We start from the raw sequence: 20,332 nt of genomic DNA, 5'->3' as shown, positions 1-20,332 counted from the left end.
TAAAAAAAAAAAAAGGCAAAGATTAAGCTAAAGAAATGATCATGGCAATGTGTTTTATAACAGCTAAAAGCTGGGGGGAAATGTACATACATAACAACAGGGCCTATCCACACAACTGATTATTACCTTTGCCATTAGGAATGGTAATTTAAACAATACTGACATTATGGACATAGAAGAGTTTTGCAACAAATGAAAAAAAAAGTATTTTAAAAAGAGGTATAGTTCTCAGCCATAATTTTAAGAAGCCTGAAAGGACATATACAAGGAAATTAACAATGGTAAGCCATGAGTAGTTTATTTTCTTCTTTTGGCTTATCTACTTATTCTGATTTCCTAATAATGATCATATATTGTCTTGTAATAAAAAAGAGAGCTACTGTATATATTAGGCTCTTAGGAGTTAGTAATTTTAAAAAAATGACTCAGCAAATAAATCTATTGCTAAATTTCCTGACACAGAAATACTCTTACCTTATATTTTAGGGTTGAATATTTTACTGCAAGGTTAAATCATCATTAGGGTAGTGTTTCTTATTATGCATAAATCTTACAGTATCACATGGTAATAATTTTTTCATGTTACAATAAATGAAAAGAATTTGGAAAAGAGCAGTAAAATCTATAGAGCTGACTGCCAAGGTTGTCAAAAGTAATTCACTTTGAAGAGACAAACACATTTGAGGTTTCATTGTTTGTGCTGCTTAAAGAGCAGATAAGATTTTTCCATTGATTTATAATTGTGGATCATAACAAGGGCAGTTGTTCTGAGATTCCCAAAAAGGAGGCAGGAGGAAGGCCTAGAAGTAACACCAGTTTCCCTTCCACCACAGCCAATGAGAGAAACACCACTGGCAATCATTATTTCATTTCTCAACCAAAGAAATCTTGTTTCAGGGCACTTTAAAGTAATATATAAAAGTTGTCCAATTTGTGAAAGTTTACTATGTTCTAAATTTCATCTATTAAATATGCCAGAGAGGGGAAACATACTATGGATGTCTTGGATTTTATCACGTGCCTCTCTAAACAGAGTATAAAGACAAAAACACATAACAAAAATACAAAAGAGTTACGCTTAAGTTGTTTTCAGATACACCTATTCCCCTGAACCTATCCATTATTCCAGAAGCTCAGACATAGCTGCAGTTGGCCATGTCCTATTTTATGTGCTTCCCTTATGTGGAAAAATAAAAGCAGAGGCAGGATGCAGCTAAACCAATATGCAGATGAAAACGTATAGTTTAAAAAAGAAAAAGAATGAAGTGTAACAAAAGATATACAAGGCTTCTACACTAAAACCTGCAACATACTACCTAAGAGAAACTGAAAAACCTAAATAATAGAGAGATATACCATGTTCACGGATTGGAAGACTCAACGTTTGTTAAGGTGAGAATTCTCCCCCCAAAAGATATAATTCAATGAAGTCTTAATTATAATCCCAGCAGTCCTCTTCACAGATTTTGACAATCTAATTCAAAACTGAATGTGAAAACCTAAATAACCTAGAATAGTCAAAACAATTTTTTTTAAGTTGGAAGATTATCATACCCTATGGTATTGGCAAAAGGACAGCCACATAAATCGTGGATTTAGAATAGAGTCCAGAAATTGACCTACAAATAAGGGGTCAAATGATTTTTGGACAAAAGTGCTAAAGCAAATTCTATGGGAAAAGGAATCAAATAGTGCTGAACAACTAGACAGCTATTAAAAAATAAAAATTAAAAAAGACCAATGACGTTCTCACCTCACACCATACACAAAAATTAACTCTTAACTGGATCAAAGATATGCTGGTCCAAATAGTAATCACTACCTCCATGCAGCTATTTAAATTTAAAGTTAAGTAAGGTATAATTAAATACAATTAAACATTCAATTAAATTCAATTAAAATATAATTTAAAATTCAATTCCTAAGTCACACTGGCCACATTTCAAGAGCTCAATAGCCGCAAGTAGCTACTGACTACTGCAGTGAACAGCGCAGCTATGGAAAATACACACTCATCTAGTGACAGAAAGCAGGTCAGTGTTTGCTAAGGCTGGAAGGGGTCAGGCTTTGACTACAAAGGAGACAGAAGTGAACTTCTTGGGGTGACAGAAATGTTCTTATCTTGATTGTGGAGGTAGTTTCAGGGATTATATACCTTTGTAAAAACTCATCAAACGATATACTTTAAATGAGTACAAGTTTTACACAAATCATACCTCAATTAAAACTATTTAAGAAACAACAACAGGGGCAGGGCAGAGGGAGGCCTGTACATCTAGCTACCTGTCTATGTACGGAACCTATCTAGTACCTGACCCTGCCAGTTCAGGTGACTTAGTCCAATTTTTTACTGAGTTAGTATCTTTATGTTTGCTGAAAATGACTGCAGGAATACACTATAGCTGTCACACACTTAATCTGTTTAAGGGCAAATTCTTATGTGGCCTAGGAGAAAAAACACAAATAGGTCATTCTGGCCCCGGCTGTCACTTGCCCAACAAACATCAATAAACACTTACAATACACTTAAGCACGCTACTGAACAATGGAGTTCCCCAATAAAAGGAGCTCCTCAGCCTTGGGAAGGAGACAGGCATACAAACTATTTCAGTATCGAATAATAAATTAAGTCAGATGAAGTACAGGGGCAAAGGTGGGGGTGTCTAAAAGCCATAACAACACACACAAGGGGAGGGAGATGGTACAGGTCTGCACTATTGTAATGTAATTAGAGAAACAGAATTCAGTCTGGTTGCCACTCTAGGTTTTCGGAAGGGAGTACTGGGAGACTGGGACACAGGGGGGAGGGTGGACAGTGAGGACAGAAAGTAACAGCTAGATGTTGAAACACCTGTCAGCTAAGTGAAGTAGCTGAACCTCAATCCTGAAGACAACAGGAAGCCAGTAAGGCGAGGATGGCAAGGGCAGGGCTTAAGAAGATCCTGAGAGCAGAATGGAGAGTGGGAGAGAGAGAAGAAAGACCAGGAGGGAAACCAGTTTTCATCTGGGTCCATTCCCCCTTCCCTGTATTTTCCTTAGGATTTTTGGGAAGGGAGGTTGAAGTGGGGAGGAGCAATCATTCAAGAGATCCTTGCCTTCTTCCTCTGTAATTCCCTATACTATCTATTTTAAGACTCTATTCAATAAATGTAATAATTCTGCCGTAAGGGTTTTTCAACTTATGAAGAATCTATCCAGAGAGAAAGTAGCAAGCAGATGGTCACTATCACGAGAGATGGTATGAACACACTTGGGACCAGGAACAGCAGCTATGTATGTGCGGCTTACAGGTCATTACTGCTCACCTCCCACACCCAGGCAGACACTGACAACCCATCACAGCACCTATCCCTTTGGGGTCCATATAGGGTCCCAGAATCCTTCCAAAGGCAGTACTCCAGCCAGGCACGGCTGATCAAACTCAGCCAGCATGAAGAAAAAGCTTATTTGCCATTCCTGATGCAGACCCTTGGTTTATCACTAATGGATGGCACAGGGGCAAGACCGGAGGTCAGCAAACTTTTCCTCAAAGAGCTGTATAATAAATATTTTAGACGTTACAAGCCATATCATCTCTGTGGCATCTATTCTTCTCTGCCAATGAAGTATGAAAATGGCCAGAGGCAATATATGTAAACAAATGAGCATGGCTATTACAATGAAACTTTTTTTTTTTTTAAGATGCTGTTTATTTATTTGACAGAGAGAGAGAGAGCGAGAGCAGGAACACAAGCAGGGGGAGGGGGAGAGGGAGAAGCAGGCCTCCCGCCCAGCAGGGAGCCTGATGCGGGTGAGCTGCAGGCAGACGCTTAACGACTGAGCCACCCAGGTGTCCCTATAATAAAACTTTATTTACGGACACTAGAATTTGAATTTCACATACTTTTCATGCGTAATGAAATAGTATTCTTCTTTTAATTTTTTTCAATTATTTAAAAGTGTAAAAAGCTATTCTTAGCTTGCTGTGGTAGGGGAATAAAATCAGGCAGTGGAACAAATGTGGCCTCTGGCTGTAGTCGGCTTACCCTTGGGTAAGACAAACTTTCTGGACATCTCTGTTTTGGGCTTCAAGAGCCCTAAGTAAGAAATATTAGAAACAGTGGTAACTTGGTGACATAGGAACCCTATCTTTTCATCAAAAAGAATCTCACAATTCTGCACATAAAATTCCTTTACATTTTTAATATTTAATGGATGGGAAAATATATAATGATAAAGAGCCACTAAGTATTAAGTAACATTTAAAATAAATATGAATTTTATTAATCAGTCTTTACATACATATATACACAGTAATACAAACATATTTATTCCATCTGCAAAGTTTAACATGCACAGAATTTATTGGCCCCTCGAAAAATTTTCAGTTGGAAATACTGCTCCAGATGAACAGGGCCATCGGTTCCCAGGACACAGCCAAGTAAGGCTTCTCATCCTCTGGGTCGGATACCCTTAGTAATCAAAACATGCCATCATCAATGGTTACAATGGCTCTAAGTTTTCCTGTAACCAGAGCAAAGGGCTTTGCTTCCAGGGTACCTGTTGTGTCTAATGGATGAAGAATGGGTTTTAGGGGCTTTCTCAACAAACACCTTTCTTTGATCCCTCTTCTAGTGAACAGTGGTGGTGGGTCGATTCTAACAGGGGCAGAGGGAGAATTTTGAGTGTTTGGTTGATGGTGATTTTTTTCTTTTCAAATAAAAGAACTGAAAAACAGGAAAGAGAAAAAGGAGATTCCTACACCCTAGAACAGAATTTGAATGACTTTACCTGCGTTAAATTGATATGACCTAGGAAACCATTTAGGAGAACAGTTTAAAAAACAGGAATCACGTTGTCTGCCAGTGTGAAAACCCACAATATGTAGGATTCCAATTTCAACCTTATTTTAATGTGACTAAAAAGATCTAGCCTGATACTGGAACTCTGCAAAGCTGAGGCAGCTAATAAACACTAACCACCTCGGTTCCTACCAATGGGGAACCCAAATCACAACGCTGCCCCAAAGGGAAAGTGAATTCACCGAGCAAGATTAAACACGGGGAGGTACTCACCTGAAACGGGTAAAGTGCAGACTGTTATCTGGAGATGTAAGTGTATGTTCTGGAGGGAGAACGGGTCTCATTCTGAGCACTGGGAGGCACATTTAAGAAATCCCAAATCAAAATAGTGTCATCGTGGGAGCTGCTGATGATCTGAAATTCATCAAACTGTAGCCGAAACACACGTCCAGAATGTTCCTGTGAAATGTAACAAATTGATGAGTAAAATGAGACCTTTACAATCCCTCAGATCTCACTATCAGTGACCTGGCACAGGCTGAAAAGGCAGTTACTTATCCATGCTTCCTAAATAATGTTCCAGAGTTTACTGAGCTTTGTCCTTCACCCCAGGAGCAAATACTTTGGCTTTTCCTTCTAAGCTTTTTCTTTGAATTAATCTTTGTATCTGAGATCCTGGCTCATTAATATATCAAAGAAGAAAAAGTATGTGATCTCTTCACCAAGGATCTTGGAAAGGTAGGCAACAATATTAAATACCCATGCTTGATACACTGTAAAAAGCAGAGCCAGAAGGATAATGTTTTTAACATTACCAAGAACATCTATCTCCACCACAGCCAAAATCAAAATTAATGGTGAAATAGAAGCATTCTCATTAAAATCAAGAAGAAAACAAGAATGGCCCTAACCATAGTTCTGCATGTTCTAATCACTGCAAGAAGCAAAGAAACCAAAATCAAAGGTAAAGCTACTGAAAATAAGAACAATCTATCAGTATTTTCAAACAACTGTCTCCCCATCAATGGAACAAAACCAACCTATTAGAAATAATGAGCCTGCCAAAGTTGCTAAAGCAAGATTAACATATAAAAATAAAATAGTTTTATATGCCAAAGCAATAATCCAGACAATATAGACTGAGGGGAAATTCCATCATAATAATACAAACATGTGCTGTATTATAAAAATATAATGTAACCAGATACCCACATTAAGAAATCTCCCAAATCTACAGGAAGGAAATACTTTGTGCTCTATGAGGAAACCAATCCACCTACAAATGAGGATGCCTGCTTTCACATTTTAAGTTGTATTAATGCTCCTTAGGAAAGAGCTCACTGTAATGTAAATGTCAAGTACTCTCTGATTTTGGCTAAACGAAATGAACAAAACGGTGCATTTCTCTGAAGGCACACTGTGAGATCCACAGCTTTCTCGTGGTACACCTAGGCCGGGCTATCTGCAGGTAGCCATCCTCCAGCCAAGAACCGCCCTCATTTCAACAGATCACATACCACCAACGTGCGCAAACACAAAGTGCTTGCTGGGGCTCGAGGGTCCAGCGCAGCTTGCAAGTCCCAAACTTTAATTTTCCTAGAAAAGAAAAGGAAATTGCAATTAGTAGAAAAGTTACTATTTTATATACTGTCAAGCACCTCCTTTGACAGAAAGGAGTGCATCTGAACTGCTATTAGAAAAGCGAATGGAGAACATGCTTATGTTTTTACAAGTTATTTAAACCAACGACACTTGATTTGGGGGAAAAAAAGGACCTCCACATTCTCAGAATTGCTGAGCCTGTGAAGAAATATTTTTTCAGGGAGACAAGAAAACAATTTCAGACTATCTAAATTCAGTTCCTGACTTGATAATCTATGTCACCAAATTCATTAATCAGGGGGCTCTTTGGGGCTGAGTAGGTGCTGCTGACAGAAGCTAGGGCTCTCCATGAAATTCCAGGGATACCTTTCTTCAAACTAAGCAAATGCTCTAAGTTAATAATAGGACTATAAACAGACCAACTAGTCCATTCGTGAAGTATACATAAGGTCACCTTGAAAGGTTTACAGCTGCCATTTGCTCATTTAAAGTCATGTGGCTTTTTAAAGAGTATTTGTTCAATTAATCAAACGGGGAAAGGAAATGTATCACTGAACACACACACACACACACACACACACACACACACACACACACAGCTGGCTTAACTTAGGGCTAAGGCTAAGAACTGAATTCCTGCACAATCTAAGCTACTCCCAAAGTTTACAGTAATGGTTAAAAGTGTAAGCACAGGAGTTACAGAGGCTCTGCTACTGTAGGACTTGGGGCAAGACCAGTCATCCTTCTGGGCCTGGGTGGCCTCACTTGACCAGGCAGTGTAGTAACATCTGCCACCCATCACCACAGGAAGGATCTAACACAGAACTGGCACATACACAGCTGCTGAATGTACAGCGCCCGTTTGCCCTCTAGATACAGTGACAGCAGTGCATTTAAAAATCTGAAATACATACCCATCATAGGCCCCACTGACAATCCTCTTGTTATCAAACCGGATGCATCGGACCAATTCTTCATGTCCCTCTAGGACTCTTAAACAGGCACCACATTCGATATCCCATAGCCTTGGAAGTAAAACAGACCTCTGTGAAACAGCTTCCCACACATGATTCACACTATCCTTGAGTTGCTCGTATCCGTGCCACACGTGATTTTCACGCTCCTGGACCTCTCTGTTTCTGTCTCACTCCCAGTCCATGCTATCCAGGCAGAAGTATATGTATGTACATTTATACCACTTGTATATTTTAAAGCACTAATTTGGAGGGCGGCTGGCTGGCTCAGTTGGAAGAGCATGCGATTCTTGATCTCAGGGTCATGAGCTTGAGCCCCACGGTGGGTGCAGAGATTACTTCGATAAAAAAAAAAAAAAAAAAAACACTAATTTGGATAGAAGCCTTACTTCTCATTGTATTTCCTTATTCCGTTTTTTAAATCACGTTCATGTATTACTATTCAAATAAGATCAACAAATAAGAAACTGCAATTAAATTTAGTTCCTAGGCATTCTCTTGATGTCTGAATTGATGAAACCTTGTAGCCAAATGGTCTAACAGGGACTTTTCCGGGGGATGCACGGACTACAGGCAGTAAAGAAAAAAAGGCATGTATGTGTGTGGGTCAGGGGAGGATAGATACACTATGTATACCCAGGGGCGTTAGGCTTCCACCCCAGGCACTTCTGGCCTAGAATCCATGAGGTCCACTGAAGTTAGAACCAGTGCACCAGCATGGTGGTCTTTCTCTCCTGATGAGGCTTAGGGACACCCCTTCTAGATAATCCTGCATACTAGGGTTGTCCAGTTTATGAGGTCCCAGTGGGAGCCTCTCATTAGGTATAAGAAGTGTCTCAGAAATATAAACCCGTAGACTACATCCAGCCTTTTCCTTGGTGTGTGATTTATATACAACAATTCTGAAAACTGAGATTTTTACATTTTTCTACATTGTTTGCAAAAAGAAATCACAGCAAACTAACATTTACAAAACAAAGTTAGCAAACTAATTCGGTAACAACCTTTCTTAGCCTCTCTACCAGCAGCCCTTACCATCCACCCCGTGAGTACTTGAGCACAGCCAGCCTCAGCAAATCCTCTCATCAGTGTCAGTGATGATGGCTTCTTTAAATCTACTGTGAACAGAGCCATTCAGCACTGCCACTGACTCCAAAGCAGCCCCCTCTATAAACTATAAAGGAATATACATTACTACTCTGTAAAACCTCAGAGAGTCCAGTGAGAAAATTAAGGACTATCTACTGCTGAAATAGTTAAGTAATACAATGTGCGAAGATTCAGGTTCTCACATGACTTGCAGAGTACCTTAAATCTTAAAATGATAAAAGAAAACTCACAGCAGTTTTAGCTCTAATGTTGTGGTTTCATTCCCTCCTTCCTTCCTTCCTTCTTTTAAAAAATTATCTTGAATCCAATCTTTATTTTACCCAAACATTAAACAATTTGGTTACAAAAAAGCTACTGGCATATGTTAGGACAATGGGAAAGTGACTAAAGATTGGTGAATAGATATTTAAGAGAAGTTTTTTTTTTTTTTTTAAGATTTTATTTATTTATTTAATTTGACAGAGAGAGACACAGCAAGAGCAGGAACACAAGCAGGGGGAGTGGGAGAGGGAGAAGCAGGCTTCCCACTGAACAGGGAGCCCGATGCGGGGCTCGATCCCAGGACCCTGGGACCATGACTTGAGCCGAAGGCAGACGCTTAACCAACTGAGTCACCCAGGCGCCCCTAAGGGAAGTTCTTAATAAATAAAATGTTTAAGGATAGTCATATTTATCAGAAAGCAAGGTCACTGAGTGTTGGAAGGGAAAAAGGGAGATAAAATACAAGACAAAACAAGAGTGGAGATTCTGTAGCGCAGTCTTTGCGCCAGACAGATAAATAAAGTACACTCCTCCCAGCTGTTAGTGAGGGAGACAGGAGCTGTAAGTAAGGGGAAGTTGACAATCAGACTAGAGCGTCCTCTGTTCTGAGGGGTTCTGGTATTAAGGGATCCTGGGTGGAGCTGATGTTATAAAACATGTGTATTAGGGGAATCAGTTTACCCACTTCAGTATGCAGAGCCAAACAGATTAATAAAAGTTTCTCTTATTTGAAGTATCCCCAAAGGCTTGGAGTCCTTCAAACATCAGGACTGGGAGAGGAGTCAAAAATATGGCAAAAATCGGCCTGCCCTGTCAGCACACCAACTTCTACCCACCTTATGGTATTATCTGATGATCCACTAACAACCAGCCGATCCCTGTACTGGAGACAGGCAATGCCTCGCTTGTGCCCATTCAGAGTACGAACAAATTCACAGGTACTCGTGCTCCAGACCTGTAGAACAGATTAGCAATATTTTAAGAAAATGCAGAAAAGTCCCCTCACAATATACCTTTTTAAAAAAAATCAGAGCTTCTAAGAATGACCAAAATACTTGACTATGAAATATGGTTCGGAGGCTGGGGTACAGACTGGCCAGCATGTAGTTTTCTTGGCTGTGGAGTGATAAAACAGGAATGAAACACAGAGGGAGGCTGTGAAGTCTCCAGACCTTGAGCTATTCACAAAGAGAACATCTCCTGGATGGTTCAGACATTCACGTGCCTAGAAGGAAAAGTGTGGGCCAGATTTTATGTTTTCATGCCAGCTGACATGTCAAATCCAACGTAACTGATGTGAAAAAGTTTCACCTTTCACATCCTCCTCTTTTCCAGCATAGTTTCTTGAACAGCTCCATTTGTTTTGACACATCACTCCTAATATTATGTATGTGGAATAAATAGTCCCTCTTTTGTGAAACCGTCTGCAAGACTTAGATGTTCACAGACACACTTAATATATTACAAGCCAAATAAGGAGACGCAAAGCAACCAAAGTGCCCTGAATTACTTTACCAGCTGCATTTGTAGTTGAAGATAACTAGATATCCACATGCAAAAGAATGAAGTTGGACCCCTAAGTCACATGATACACAAAAATTTAATTCAGAATGGATCAAAGGGCTAAATGTGAGAACTGAAACTATGAAACTCTCAGAAGAAAACACAGGAGTAAATCTTTGTGATCCTGGATTAAGCAATGGTTTCTTAGACATGACAACAAAAGCACAAGCAAAATATAAAAAATTGATAAACTGGACTTCATCAAAATGAAAGTCGTCTGTGCTTCAAAGAACATCATCAAGAAAATGAAAAGAGAACTCACAGGGTAGAGGAGAATATTTGCAAATCATTTACCTGATAAGGGACTTGTAACCAGAATATATAAATAACTTTTACAACTAAACAATAAAAAAAAAATTTTTTTTAAGTGAAAGATTTAAATAGCTGTTTCTCCAAAGAAGATATAAAAATGGCCAAGAAGCACTGAAAAGATGCTCAATATAATTAGTCACTGGGGAAATGGAAACCAAAACCAGAGATACCACCGCACAATTACTAGGGTGGCTGTAATAAAAAAGACAGACAATAACAGGTGCTGGCAAGGATATGGAGAAACTCTCCAGGCTGATATTATGCATCAGCTATTTTGTAAAAAGGCCCGAACCCTCTTGACTTCCAGGCAGTGATCTGGTTCCAATTGGTGTGAGTGAGCGGTGAGTCAATGACTGCATACAAACCCTACTTGTCCAGCTTCCAGACCATGGAATCCAAAGTTTGATGCCACCTTTGTGATTTGTGGGGCTAGGAACTAGACACTAGAATGCTAACTGGTGCTGCTTACAAAAAAGTTTTCTGAGCCAAATCCAAACACTCACACATTGCTGGTGGGATTTTAAAATGGTGTAGCCACTTTGGAAAGAAGTTTTGGCAGTTCCTCAAAATGTGAGACCCAGAGTTACCTTCAAGAGAACTGAAAATTTATGTCCATGCAAAAACTTGTACACAAATGCTTATGGCAGCACTATCCATAACAAATAAAAAGTGCAAACCACCAAAATGTCCATCAATTGACGAGTGGACAAATGGAACGTGGTACATCCACAATGGAATTTCATTCAGTCATTAGAACGAGAATGACGTACTAATACATGCTACAATGTTCATGGATGAACCGTGGAAACACTACACTAAGTGCAAGAAGCCAGACAGAAAAGGCCACATATCATATGATTACATTTATATGAAATGTCTAGGAGAGGCAAGTCCATGGACAAAAAGTAGATTAGTGATTGCCAGGGACCAGGAGAAGAGAATGGGGGTTGACTGCCAATAGGTACGAAGTCTTTACAGAGGGCAATGAAAATGTTCTCAAACTAGTGATGGCTGACACTGTGACTATACTAAAGGCCACTTTAGGATCACAGGCTTTAAATGGTGAATCTTATGGTATGTGAATTATATCTCAATAAAGTTGTTATAAAAACAGAAACTAAAATTAAAAAAATATGGATACTGCAATCAGTGCATCTACCACATCCTATGAATCACCCTAGACTACAACTGTTTGTCTCATGCCTGCCCCCCACCACACACTGAGCTTCTTGAAGGCAGGAATGTGTCTTACTCATTATCATATCTGCAGCATCCAGCCCAGCGTCTATGGTATGGCAGGTTCTCAAAATTAAGTGAATAATGAATAAATCAAATCTCAGCTCTGCCACTAACTCGCTGTGTGGTCGGCCCAATTCTTCACTCTATGAGCCCCCTCTGTAAAATGGAGGCAATATCTACCTCAACAGAGTGCTGGAAAAGACAGAGTGACACAGTAATGAAAATCTCCTAGCACACAGCACATGCTCCACAGGTTAGTTCTCTTCCCCTTAAAAATGTGATCAACAGTGTCATTTCATGCAATAGAGGGCTGCTCTGTATCCTGGACCCATGACCCTTTCCTCCTATCTTGCCTATGATTCCAGAAGCATGGAGAATGGGATTGCCTCAAGGGATCAAGCACAAATGGAGGAGAATAAAGATCTTGCCAGGTACCAGGTTGGTAAAATCCACCTCTACCTTCCCTGTGTTCTAATAGGGACAGGAATAAGCAGAGTTATGACTGAAAACACACTCACTTTGATGGTTCTGTCACCAGAGGCAGACACGATGTATTTATCATCAAAGTCTACTACATTGACAGCAGCGCGGTGGCCAACCAGGACACGGCGTAAAGTGATATCGGTGGCAGAAGCCATGTCCCACACAGCAATGGAGCGGTCCTTGGAACAGGTCACCATCAGTCCATTGCTGAAGCGTAAGTGCAGTACAGCCTCGTTGTGGTGGATCAATGTGTTCAGAACTTCACCCGTGTTCACATCCCAGACTCTAGATGAGAACAGAAAAGCCCAATGCGTTACTGTTAAGACAACCAGGAACAGAGTCCAGCGTCTGGGCCCTGGGCCCATTCTTGGTAGGAGGCTGGGGAGGTGTAAGCTTCACTTGTATTTGGTGACTGGGATCTGACACCTAAGATCATGCTTAAAAGGAGCCCCCGGAAGCAATTATTCGATTTGCTGAGAAGTACTGAGAGGGTTTCAAAAAAGGAAGGCCAATCCTGGCTCTGCCCAGGTTTACGTTTATTTAATGTTTAGGTATTCAGGGACAGTGCCTGTAAGCTTGTGTTGAGGACAACAAAAATGATTCTTCAAGTAGGTGGTCTCTGCAGGGAGTCTGAGATGACAGGGAAGGCGGCTTGGCAGCTGGGGAATTGAGGATAGTTTCCAAGCTTAAGGTTCTTCTTGACCTTTGACAGGTCTCTGAGTCTATTTATCCACTGAAAACTAGAGACTGTTGAGTCATGACGTCTCGTCAATTTCCACACTCATCTATTTACCCAACTGCTTTATGGACAAAGCTAGTATTCCTACTGCTTCATCCACAACATACAGGGTTCTCAACGGCAGTCCTTTGATGCCATAGCTTTTCTGTAAACCCAATCTCCCAAGAGGACAAGTTCATACAGAGCAAAGGAGGACAGGCGCAGGCTTATATGGCAAAAATAGGCCTAAAAGCACCAAGTCCGAGAAAGGATACTAAGCATGCTGGTGACTTTTTCAAATGTCTGGAGCATGGTCCCCCAGGAAAAAGCTAGCCTAACACTAGGTAATGTGCTTTTATATGAAAGTACACTGCCATCTCTGTAACATACGGCAATAGGAATAGGACCTACTTAACAAAAGTAGGTCTTTCCAGCCTACTTTGTTCAAATAAACCTACACCTAAAGTGGTTTTGAAAATACAGCATATGAAAACATATACAAAGTCTGTGTGTGCTTATCCCAGAAAAGGGTGCAATCTCAGTCTTCTCATGCAGGACATGTAAGTTCAGACCAGGGAAGCCGAATCACTCACCTCACTGTAGAGTCTGAAGAACCAGTCACAATGACACGTTCATCATACTGGAGACAAAGGACAGAGCCAGTGTGTCCTGTTAACACTTTCAAACATTCCAAGCTGGTTTTATCCCAAATCTAGTGAGACAAGATCAACCACAAACAGTGATTTAGCATATCACATTCTGATAAATGTGTTTGTCTCTGAACCATAAAATAAAACAGACCTGTGCTATAGTAAATAAGAGCAGTTAAACGTCAAACAGGTGGAAAATGACAAAAAGGGAATACGGCATATTGAATAATTTCCAAAACAGATGTACTATTTTGCTTATTACTTTGTCCCTCTAACGATCGTACTTGTACTTAACAGCCTTATAAAGGGAATTTTTAAACTCGGAAAAGAGTAGGCTCACCCTCTGGAAAACAATGTGACAATATCTATTAGGAGTCTTTAAAAATGCATACCCCTAACCCATTATGTTTATTGACAAAAATTTTAAAATAAAAAAATGTTTGACATTTCAGAAAAATTTCAAACTAAACTATGAAAAGTTTTTAATGAGAGAACAGAATGCTTTATTACAGTAATGGTTTTTTAAAAACCAGAATAAAAGCCATCTATGTAGTGACATAACCAATATGCATATTTAAAAAAGGAAAAATGAGAAGAAAATGTTAATAATAGTTGGTTTTGTTCTCTGGGTGCTCTTTTTCTCCCTTCTTTTGATCTTTCCAATATTTTCCAAGTTTTCAATACTGTCCCCATATAATGCGGGATGGGAAATCATTTTCTTTTAAAGATTGGATTGTTAAAAATAGATTGTGTGGACCTGTTTCTTCCTTGTAAAATAATACTATCATGATTTACAGCATCCCTCAAGTTTACTGCAAATAGCCAAGATATAACAAGTGCTGCAGACATTTAACCATCTTTCTACAAAAGCAAGGCTTGCTTCTAATTTCTTACCTATTAGAACTGGTTATTTTGAAAGAGTGATTAGTAGGGCGCCTGGGTGGCTCAAGTCGGTTGAGCACCCAACTCTTTGATAGCAGCTCAGGTCTTGACCTCAGGATAGTGGGTCTGAGCCCCACACTGGGCTCCACGCCCAGTGCGAAGCCTACTTTTATAAAAAAATTTTTTTTGAAAAAGTGATTAGTGATCCAGGATTGGTACAGAATGAAATACAAAAGGTTTCCAACCACTGGTCTAGATGATCTCTCTAAAACACGTCCGCTCTACTGTTTATGTCATAAATCAAATGCATGCCTATTTTAAATTAAACATGGTATGCCTCTATAAATAGAATTCTTTAGAAACACATCCACTGTAAATGAAATGTAAGCCCATGGCCAGCCTACACTTTGACAAGGTCCTTACAAACCATTTTTATCTATTCCTTAAAGGACAGTTGCCAAAATTATTATTAATTACATTAATTAACCTGTGGCCACAGATTATCAGGGTTATCAGTAAGTATGACATAAAAATAGAGTTCTGTGGTCAAATATGTTTTGGAAGTCGGGCAACACTGGATGTCTCTACTGCAGACCTTCTCAGAGCCTTTCTATGCTACTCTGTCCTGTGAATTTCTATGAAGGAGGTACAGCACGCAGTCAACTTGAGGAGAGACCAACAGAAATTATCCAGAAAGAGGGGCGGGGAAGATTGGAGAAAATGTAAGACAATATCAAAAGATCTAGCATTTATGTAACAGAGTCTCAGAAGGAAACAGAAAGAAAATGGTGCAGAAAAAATATGTGAAAAAGTAATGGACAAAGACTTTTGAAATTTGGTGAATGAAAGACATAAATTTATAGATTAAAAAAGCTCCATGAAAGACTTCCTAGATATGACATCAAAAGCATAATCCATAAAAGAAAAAAATGGTACACGACACTTCATCAAAATAAAAATCTTCTCTGTGAAAGATATCCTCGAGAAAATGAAAACACAAGACTGGAAGAAAATACTTGTAAAACAGATCTAAAAAAAAAGGACTTATATCCAGAATATGTAAAGAACTCTCAAAGTTCAATAATATGAAAACAAAGAACCCATTTTAAAAATGGACAAAAGATCTGAATAGATACTTCACCAACAAATATACAGAAGGGAAATAAAAATAAGCACAAGAAAAGATGCATGTTATCATCAACCATTGGGGAAATGTAAATTTAAACCAAAAGGAGGTGTGTCTACATACCTATTAGAATGGCAAATATCAAAGGGAAAAAAATTGAGAATACCAAGGGCTGCCAAAGTTGCATAAAAAAGGGAACACTCATTCATTATTGATAGGAACATAAAATCTGAAAACCAGCTTGGCCATTTCTTAGCAGGAAATACATACACTTACGAGTCAGTAATGCCACTCCTACGGTTTTTATTCAAGTGAACTGAAAACCTATATTCTCACCAAAATTTACATATTTATAGTGTTTTTATTCATAATTGTGAAGACTGGAAACATGGATGTCCTTCAACAGGTATATGGACAAACACATTGAGGTACACCCATAAAGTGGATTACTACTTGGCGACAAAAAGGAATCAACTATTGCTAAATGATGACTCTCAAATGCACCATGCTAAGTATAAGAAGCCAGACTCAAAAAGTGAGTCCATTTTTATAGGATAGTCTCTAAAATGCAAAATTATAGGGGCAGGAAAAAAATATTTTAAAAAAAGGCCAGCGCCTAGGGGGAAGAATTAAACACAAAGGGGCTGAATAAACTCTGGGGGATAACGGCACTGTTTTATATCTTGATTTTTGTTACGGTCACACAATTTTTTGTGCTTGTCAAAACTCATAAAACTTTACAGCAAAAAGAGCGAATTTTCCTGTATACAAATTATAACTTTAAAAAAAAAGTTAAAAAAAACCCATGTTTTCTTAAATATGAGAAAAAAAGCTACAAACAGTATAAAACAAAATCTGTCAGATCAGCTGCCAAACATTCAACACAGAGAAATGATCCAGTTTATCTACTATCTATTGAAAAGTGAATTAAAACATATAAATGTAAATTGCTCTATCATTCTTTTGCGTTATCATCTGAGCCTTTGTCAACACCCATAAAGGGTAATGACTTTGATTTACAGGCAAGTTAGCAACACTTCCACCAGCTAGCAAAGTCAGCAAGAGCCCTGTGATACTGAGATATTTTCAATGTGCACCTAAACACAGAATACAGAATGTGAATGTGCTTAGAGAAGGATAAGAAGTGAGACAATCCAGGGGTCTGGTGTTAGTATAGGGAAATACTCTGGCTCTAGTTTTTTAGAACCACACTGACGGCTGCCAAGATGGAGTGGAACAGATAAAAAACAATCTGGAGTAAACGGAGGGATTCGGTGATATAGTGTCTAACACATAACCACAGTTCTAAAAATAATACAAAATACAGTCATTCACCTTAATAGAATTATCTCGTAGGCCACTGATAATTTTTTCATCATCATACTGTAAACAGTAGACACCTTTACTATTTTCAGAGCGGCACTGAATCCTCTGCAAGTTGTGTCGTCCACACCGCCAGTTAGATTCTATAGTCTAGGGGGAGAAGGAGGAAACAGATGAGTTTTTGTGAATCAACTATTCTATTAGGCTTCAGACTTCAGTGTTGCTTCCAGGAACATCGTACTAGATACCCCATCTTGGTCTGCATAACTGTCTGTGGATAGGAATCATGCTCTTTTCCAAGTAAGACATTAGCCCAACTGTTTTTTCTCAAGTGCTCCCTGACTGTCTGGCAACCGTCATAGGATTTCCAATGAGTTTGAGTTGGGTTTGAAAAAAAATAGCCTAGACAGAACTCAGTATGTTTAAAGAATGCCTTTTGCACCCAAAACATACAAATAAACAGTAACTCACTGGGTCACTCTCTAATGCCAATTAAAACATTTTAACCACCAACATTAAGCATATACTGACAATCTATGTATCCATCCAAAGCACCGTCTTCATCATGGAGAAAAGATATTGAACCACCATCACATGCCAACTACTACAGAAAGAAATTTCTTTGGCATCTACTTTTAATCTTCTACCAGACTGAAAGGTCCTTTAAATAATAAGAATGGCACGTTTCTGCCCTGGATTCTCATTCTTTCATCATTCACGTAACATCTACCGAGATGCTACATTATTCCGCAACACTGACTGCACTAGGCGCTGGGGATGAAGAGGACCCGGAGCATACTGCTTTCAAGGGAGCTACCGCTCGAGGCACACAGGTATCTGGAACTGGACAGACTCTAAACATGTTCATTTGGCTAAACGATCCACACATTAACCTTGGAAGGATGTTCTTATGATTTCCCTTTTGCAAACATGTAAAGAGTTTTAATTTCCCGAGGCCGCAAAACTAGTAGCTGGACTAGCGGGAAAGTATACCCAGTTCTTCCTGACACAGAGTCCATGTTTTCCACTAGAATATGCAATGTCTATAAAGAAGTATAGTCCTAGCTACTGAGGCAGTGAACACAGAGCATAAGATCAGTAACAATTCCAGATAAAATATGAGCGCCAAATGAGTGATTAAAACTCTAAGTGCTGTAGGACACTTACATGAGATAAACAGTACTATGGACTACGGACTATGGCTTCACCCCAGGGGGCAAAGGTTAATGACAAAGTGGGTCATGCCCAGAGCACTCGAAGCCCTAACTGCTTGGTAGTGGATATGAGGCATTTTCAGGATCAAAGGACACTATTTCTACTAAGAAAAACCAAAGCGTAAACTCCAAATCCTGGAAATTAGCGGGCAAACCGGACTAAAATAATTGGTTACACCCAAGTTAAGGATACAGTTCGAAAGATTATCTCTGAGTAGTTAGTTATCTGAGTAGCTAAAAGTTTAATTAGTTGTTTTGCTGAAGGAAAGTGACAAATCTCAACTTCATTCACGATAAGCACTTAATTAGTGGCTCTGCTGACATCTAACAAACTGTATTTCCTCTTACGTTGAAGGCAGTGTGCTTCTGTGGGCTCTAAAATGTTAAAATGTTCTGAATGTTATGTGCCAGGTACTATGCTTTTGTAACACTATGCTATGTGTTTTAAACGTTGTATAGCTAATTTAATCACCACAACTCTGAAGCCGAAATTATTGTCCTCATTTCACAGAAAAAGAAATGAAAGGCCAGAGATGGTGATATACATATGCCTAAAAAGGAAAATGTTCCATCATTTGTGGCCTTTGTACTTAGCACAGGAACCTGGAAATCTAATCCCTGCCCTCAAAGGGCTCCTATGTACAGCCCTGAGACAGGGTAGGATCACATATTTCCAACACCCATGGGATGAAGGCGGGGCCATGGAGACGCAAGGAGCGAGAGAACACTCATCTGCCCATCTGCTACCAAGTCAGAGCTTCTTAGGCAGCATCATCATTTCTAGTAAGTCTGTAAAATGTGAGAAATAAAAGCACATTCCAAAACAAACAAACAAACAAAAATAATTCACCCCACTTCTGCTACTGCTACCGACATAGATAACAGATCTGTCTGTATAAGCAACCTTCTGAAAAGGGGTCCAGAAAAAAAAAAAAAAACTTACTTAAACTGAACTCAATACTTAAAATCACTTAGAGAACTAACATATTTTTAGACAGTGCCTGAGCCACCTCAGCAAGCTAAGTATACCAGGAAAACGCTGACTTAGGAGACAGATGTATTGGTAACAAGTCTTACTCGCGGCCAGTGACTCCTGGCAGTGGTTACTGATGTTCGGGCCACACCCTACGAGGGCCCAGAGTTGCTGCAGAATGCATGACTCCATATAAACCCAAAGTATTACAAAGCTGACTATGTAATATATCTTACACATATATATTGGATTATTTTTTAAATTCATATAGCTGCTTTTAGTTATAAAACAATCACTTTAAAATATTCAATCAGTAAGTAGCTTTGTTACTCTATATGTTTCAATGCAAAGGAAAAGTACATTGACTATCACATGGGAGACTGAAAAAAATAATTTAATGTAAAAAGAGGAAGTAGAGGAATCCCCATACCAAAAAGAATTTCCTACACGCTCTCCCCCTCTTCGGAAAATGTTTTCTAGAACTGGGTGACTTGATTACAGTCTTTTACCGGACCTAAAAACCTAAAGATACAGCAGAGAAGACTGAAGACAAGCTGGGCTGAGGCAGTAGTCAGCCTGGGGTGCACACATTCCCGGAGAGTCTGGACAGAGACCACCACCCAACGTGAAAGGCTGAGCCATACCCTTGATCTCTGGCCCTCAAACAAGAAGCAGAGGCCAGGAACTCTCAAAAGCTCTGCTAGATAACAGGCTCTTCTTCTAAGTTGAATGGAAGTTAAGAAATAGGAAATGGCTGAGCTTCTCAACATTCAGAAAAGAGACTAATTTTCTAAAATACAATTCTGAATTTTAAAAGAAAAGGACTGCCAGATAATTCTTCATGGGTCATTTTAGGAAGCTCCCACTTAGGGCTGTGTTAAAAAAAATTATTAGGTTCCTGAATCCCTAAACACTTGTAGTTTGTTTCCAAATGCCAAGAAAGGGACACTAAACCAGTTCAGGGAGCTGATCATTTTGCTGAACACCAATCTCATGTAATTCCTAAAACTTCACTCTTCTCAATTCCCCAGGCCACCCACAAAAGAAAGCAGCACTTCCTGCTGACTGTGCCTGCCCCAAATACTACCTACCACCATATTTGACGACCTCAACTCTTACTA

The 20,332-nt window shown here is 39.3% G+C and overlaps 1 protein-coding gene across 8 annotated transcripts in view; it reads right to left on the bottom strand.

Annotated features, from left to right (window-relative positions):
- The window catches only part of FBXW11 (F-box and WD repeat domain containing 11), a 122,877-nt gene that overhangs the window by 4,048 nt on the left and 98,497 nt on the right, over nt 1–20,332 (bottom strand). For 7 of the 8 annotated variants that reach the window (XM_073889944.1, XM_073889955.1, XM_025867037.2 and 4 more), the window contains 7 exons: nt 17,037–17,174; nt 13,637–13,755; nt 12,361–12,610; nt 9,565–9,683; nt 7,298–7,408; nt 6,299–6,377; nt 5,055–5,240 (listed from right to left, as the gene is read on the bottom strand). In XM_073889944.1, the coding sequence (XP_073746045.1) occupies nt 5,079–5,240; nt 6,299–6,377; nt 7,298–7,408; nt 9,565–9,683; nt 12,361–12,610; nt 13,637–13,755; nt 17,037–17,174 (978 nt within the window). In that variant the 3' untranslated portion in view covers nt 5,055–5,078. Of the gene's footprint in view, nt 1–3,953; nt 4,549–5,054; nt 5,241–6,298; nt 6,378–7,297; nt 7,409–9,564; nt 9,684–12,360; nt 12,611–13,636; nt 13,756–17,036; nt 17,175–20,332 lie in introns of those variants that run through there. The other variant, XM_073889951.1, reaches the window with a different exon arrangement.

Source organism: Callorhinus ursinus, unplaced genomic scaffold (genome assembly GCF_003265705.2).
Source record: "Callorhinus ursinus isolate GAN/ISIS: 27379988/994484 unplaced genomic scaffold, GSC_fseal_2.0 scaffold3, whole genome shotgun sequence".
In the NCBI taxonomy this organism is placed as follows: domain Eukaryota; kingdom Metazoa; phylum Chordata; class Mammalia; order Carnivora; family Otariidae; genus Callorhinus; species Callorhinus ursinus.
This window is presented reverse-complemented; position numbering and strand designations above follow the sequence as displayed.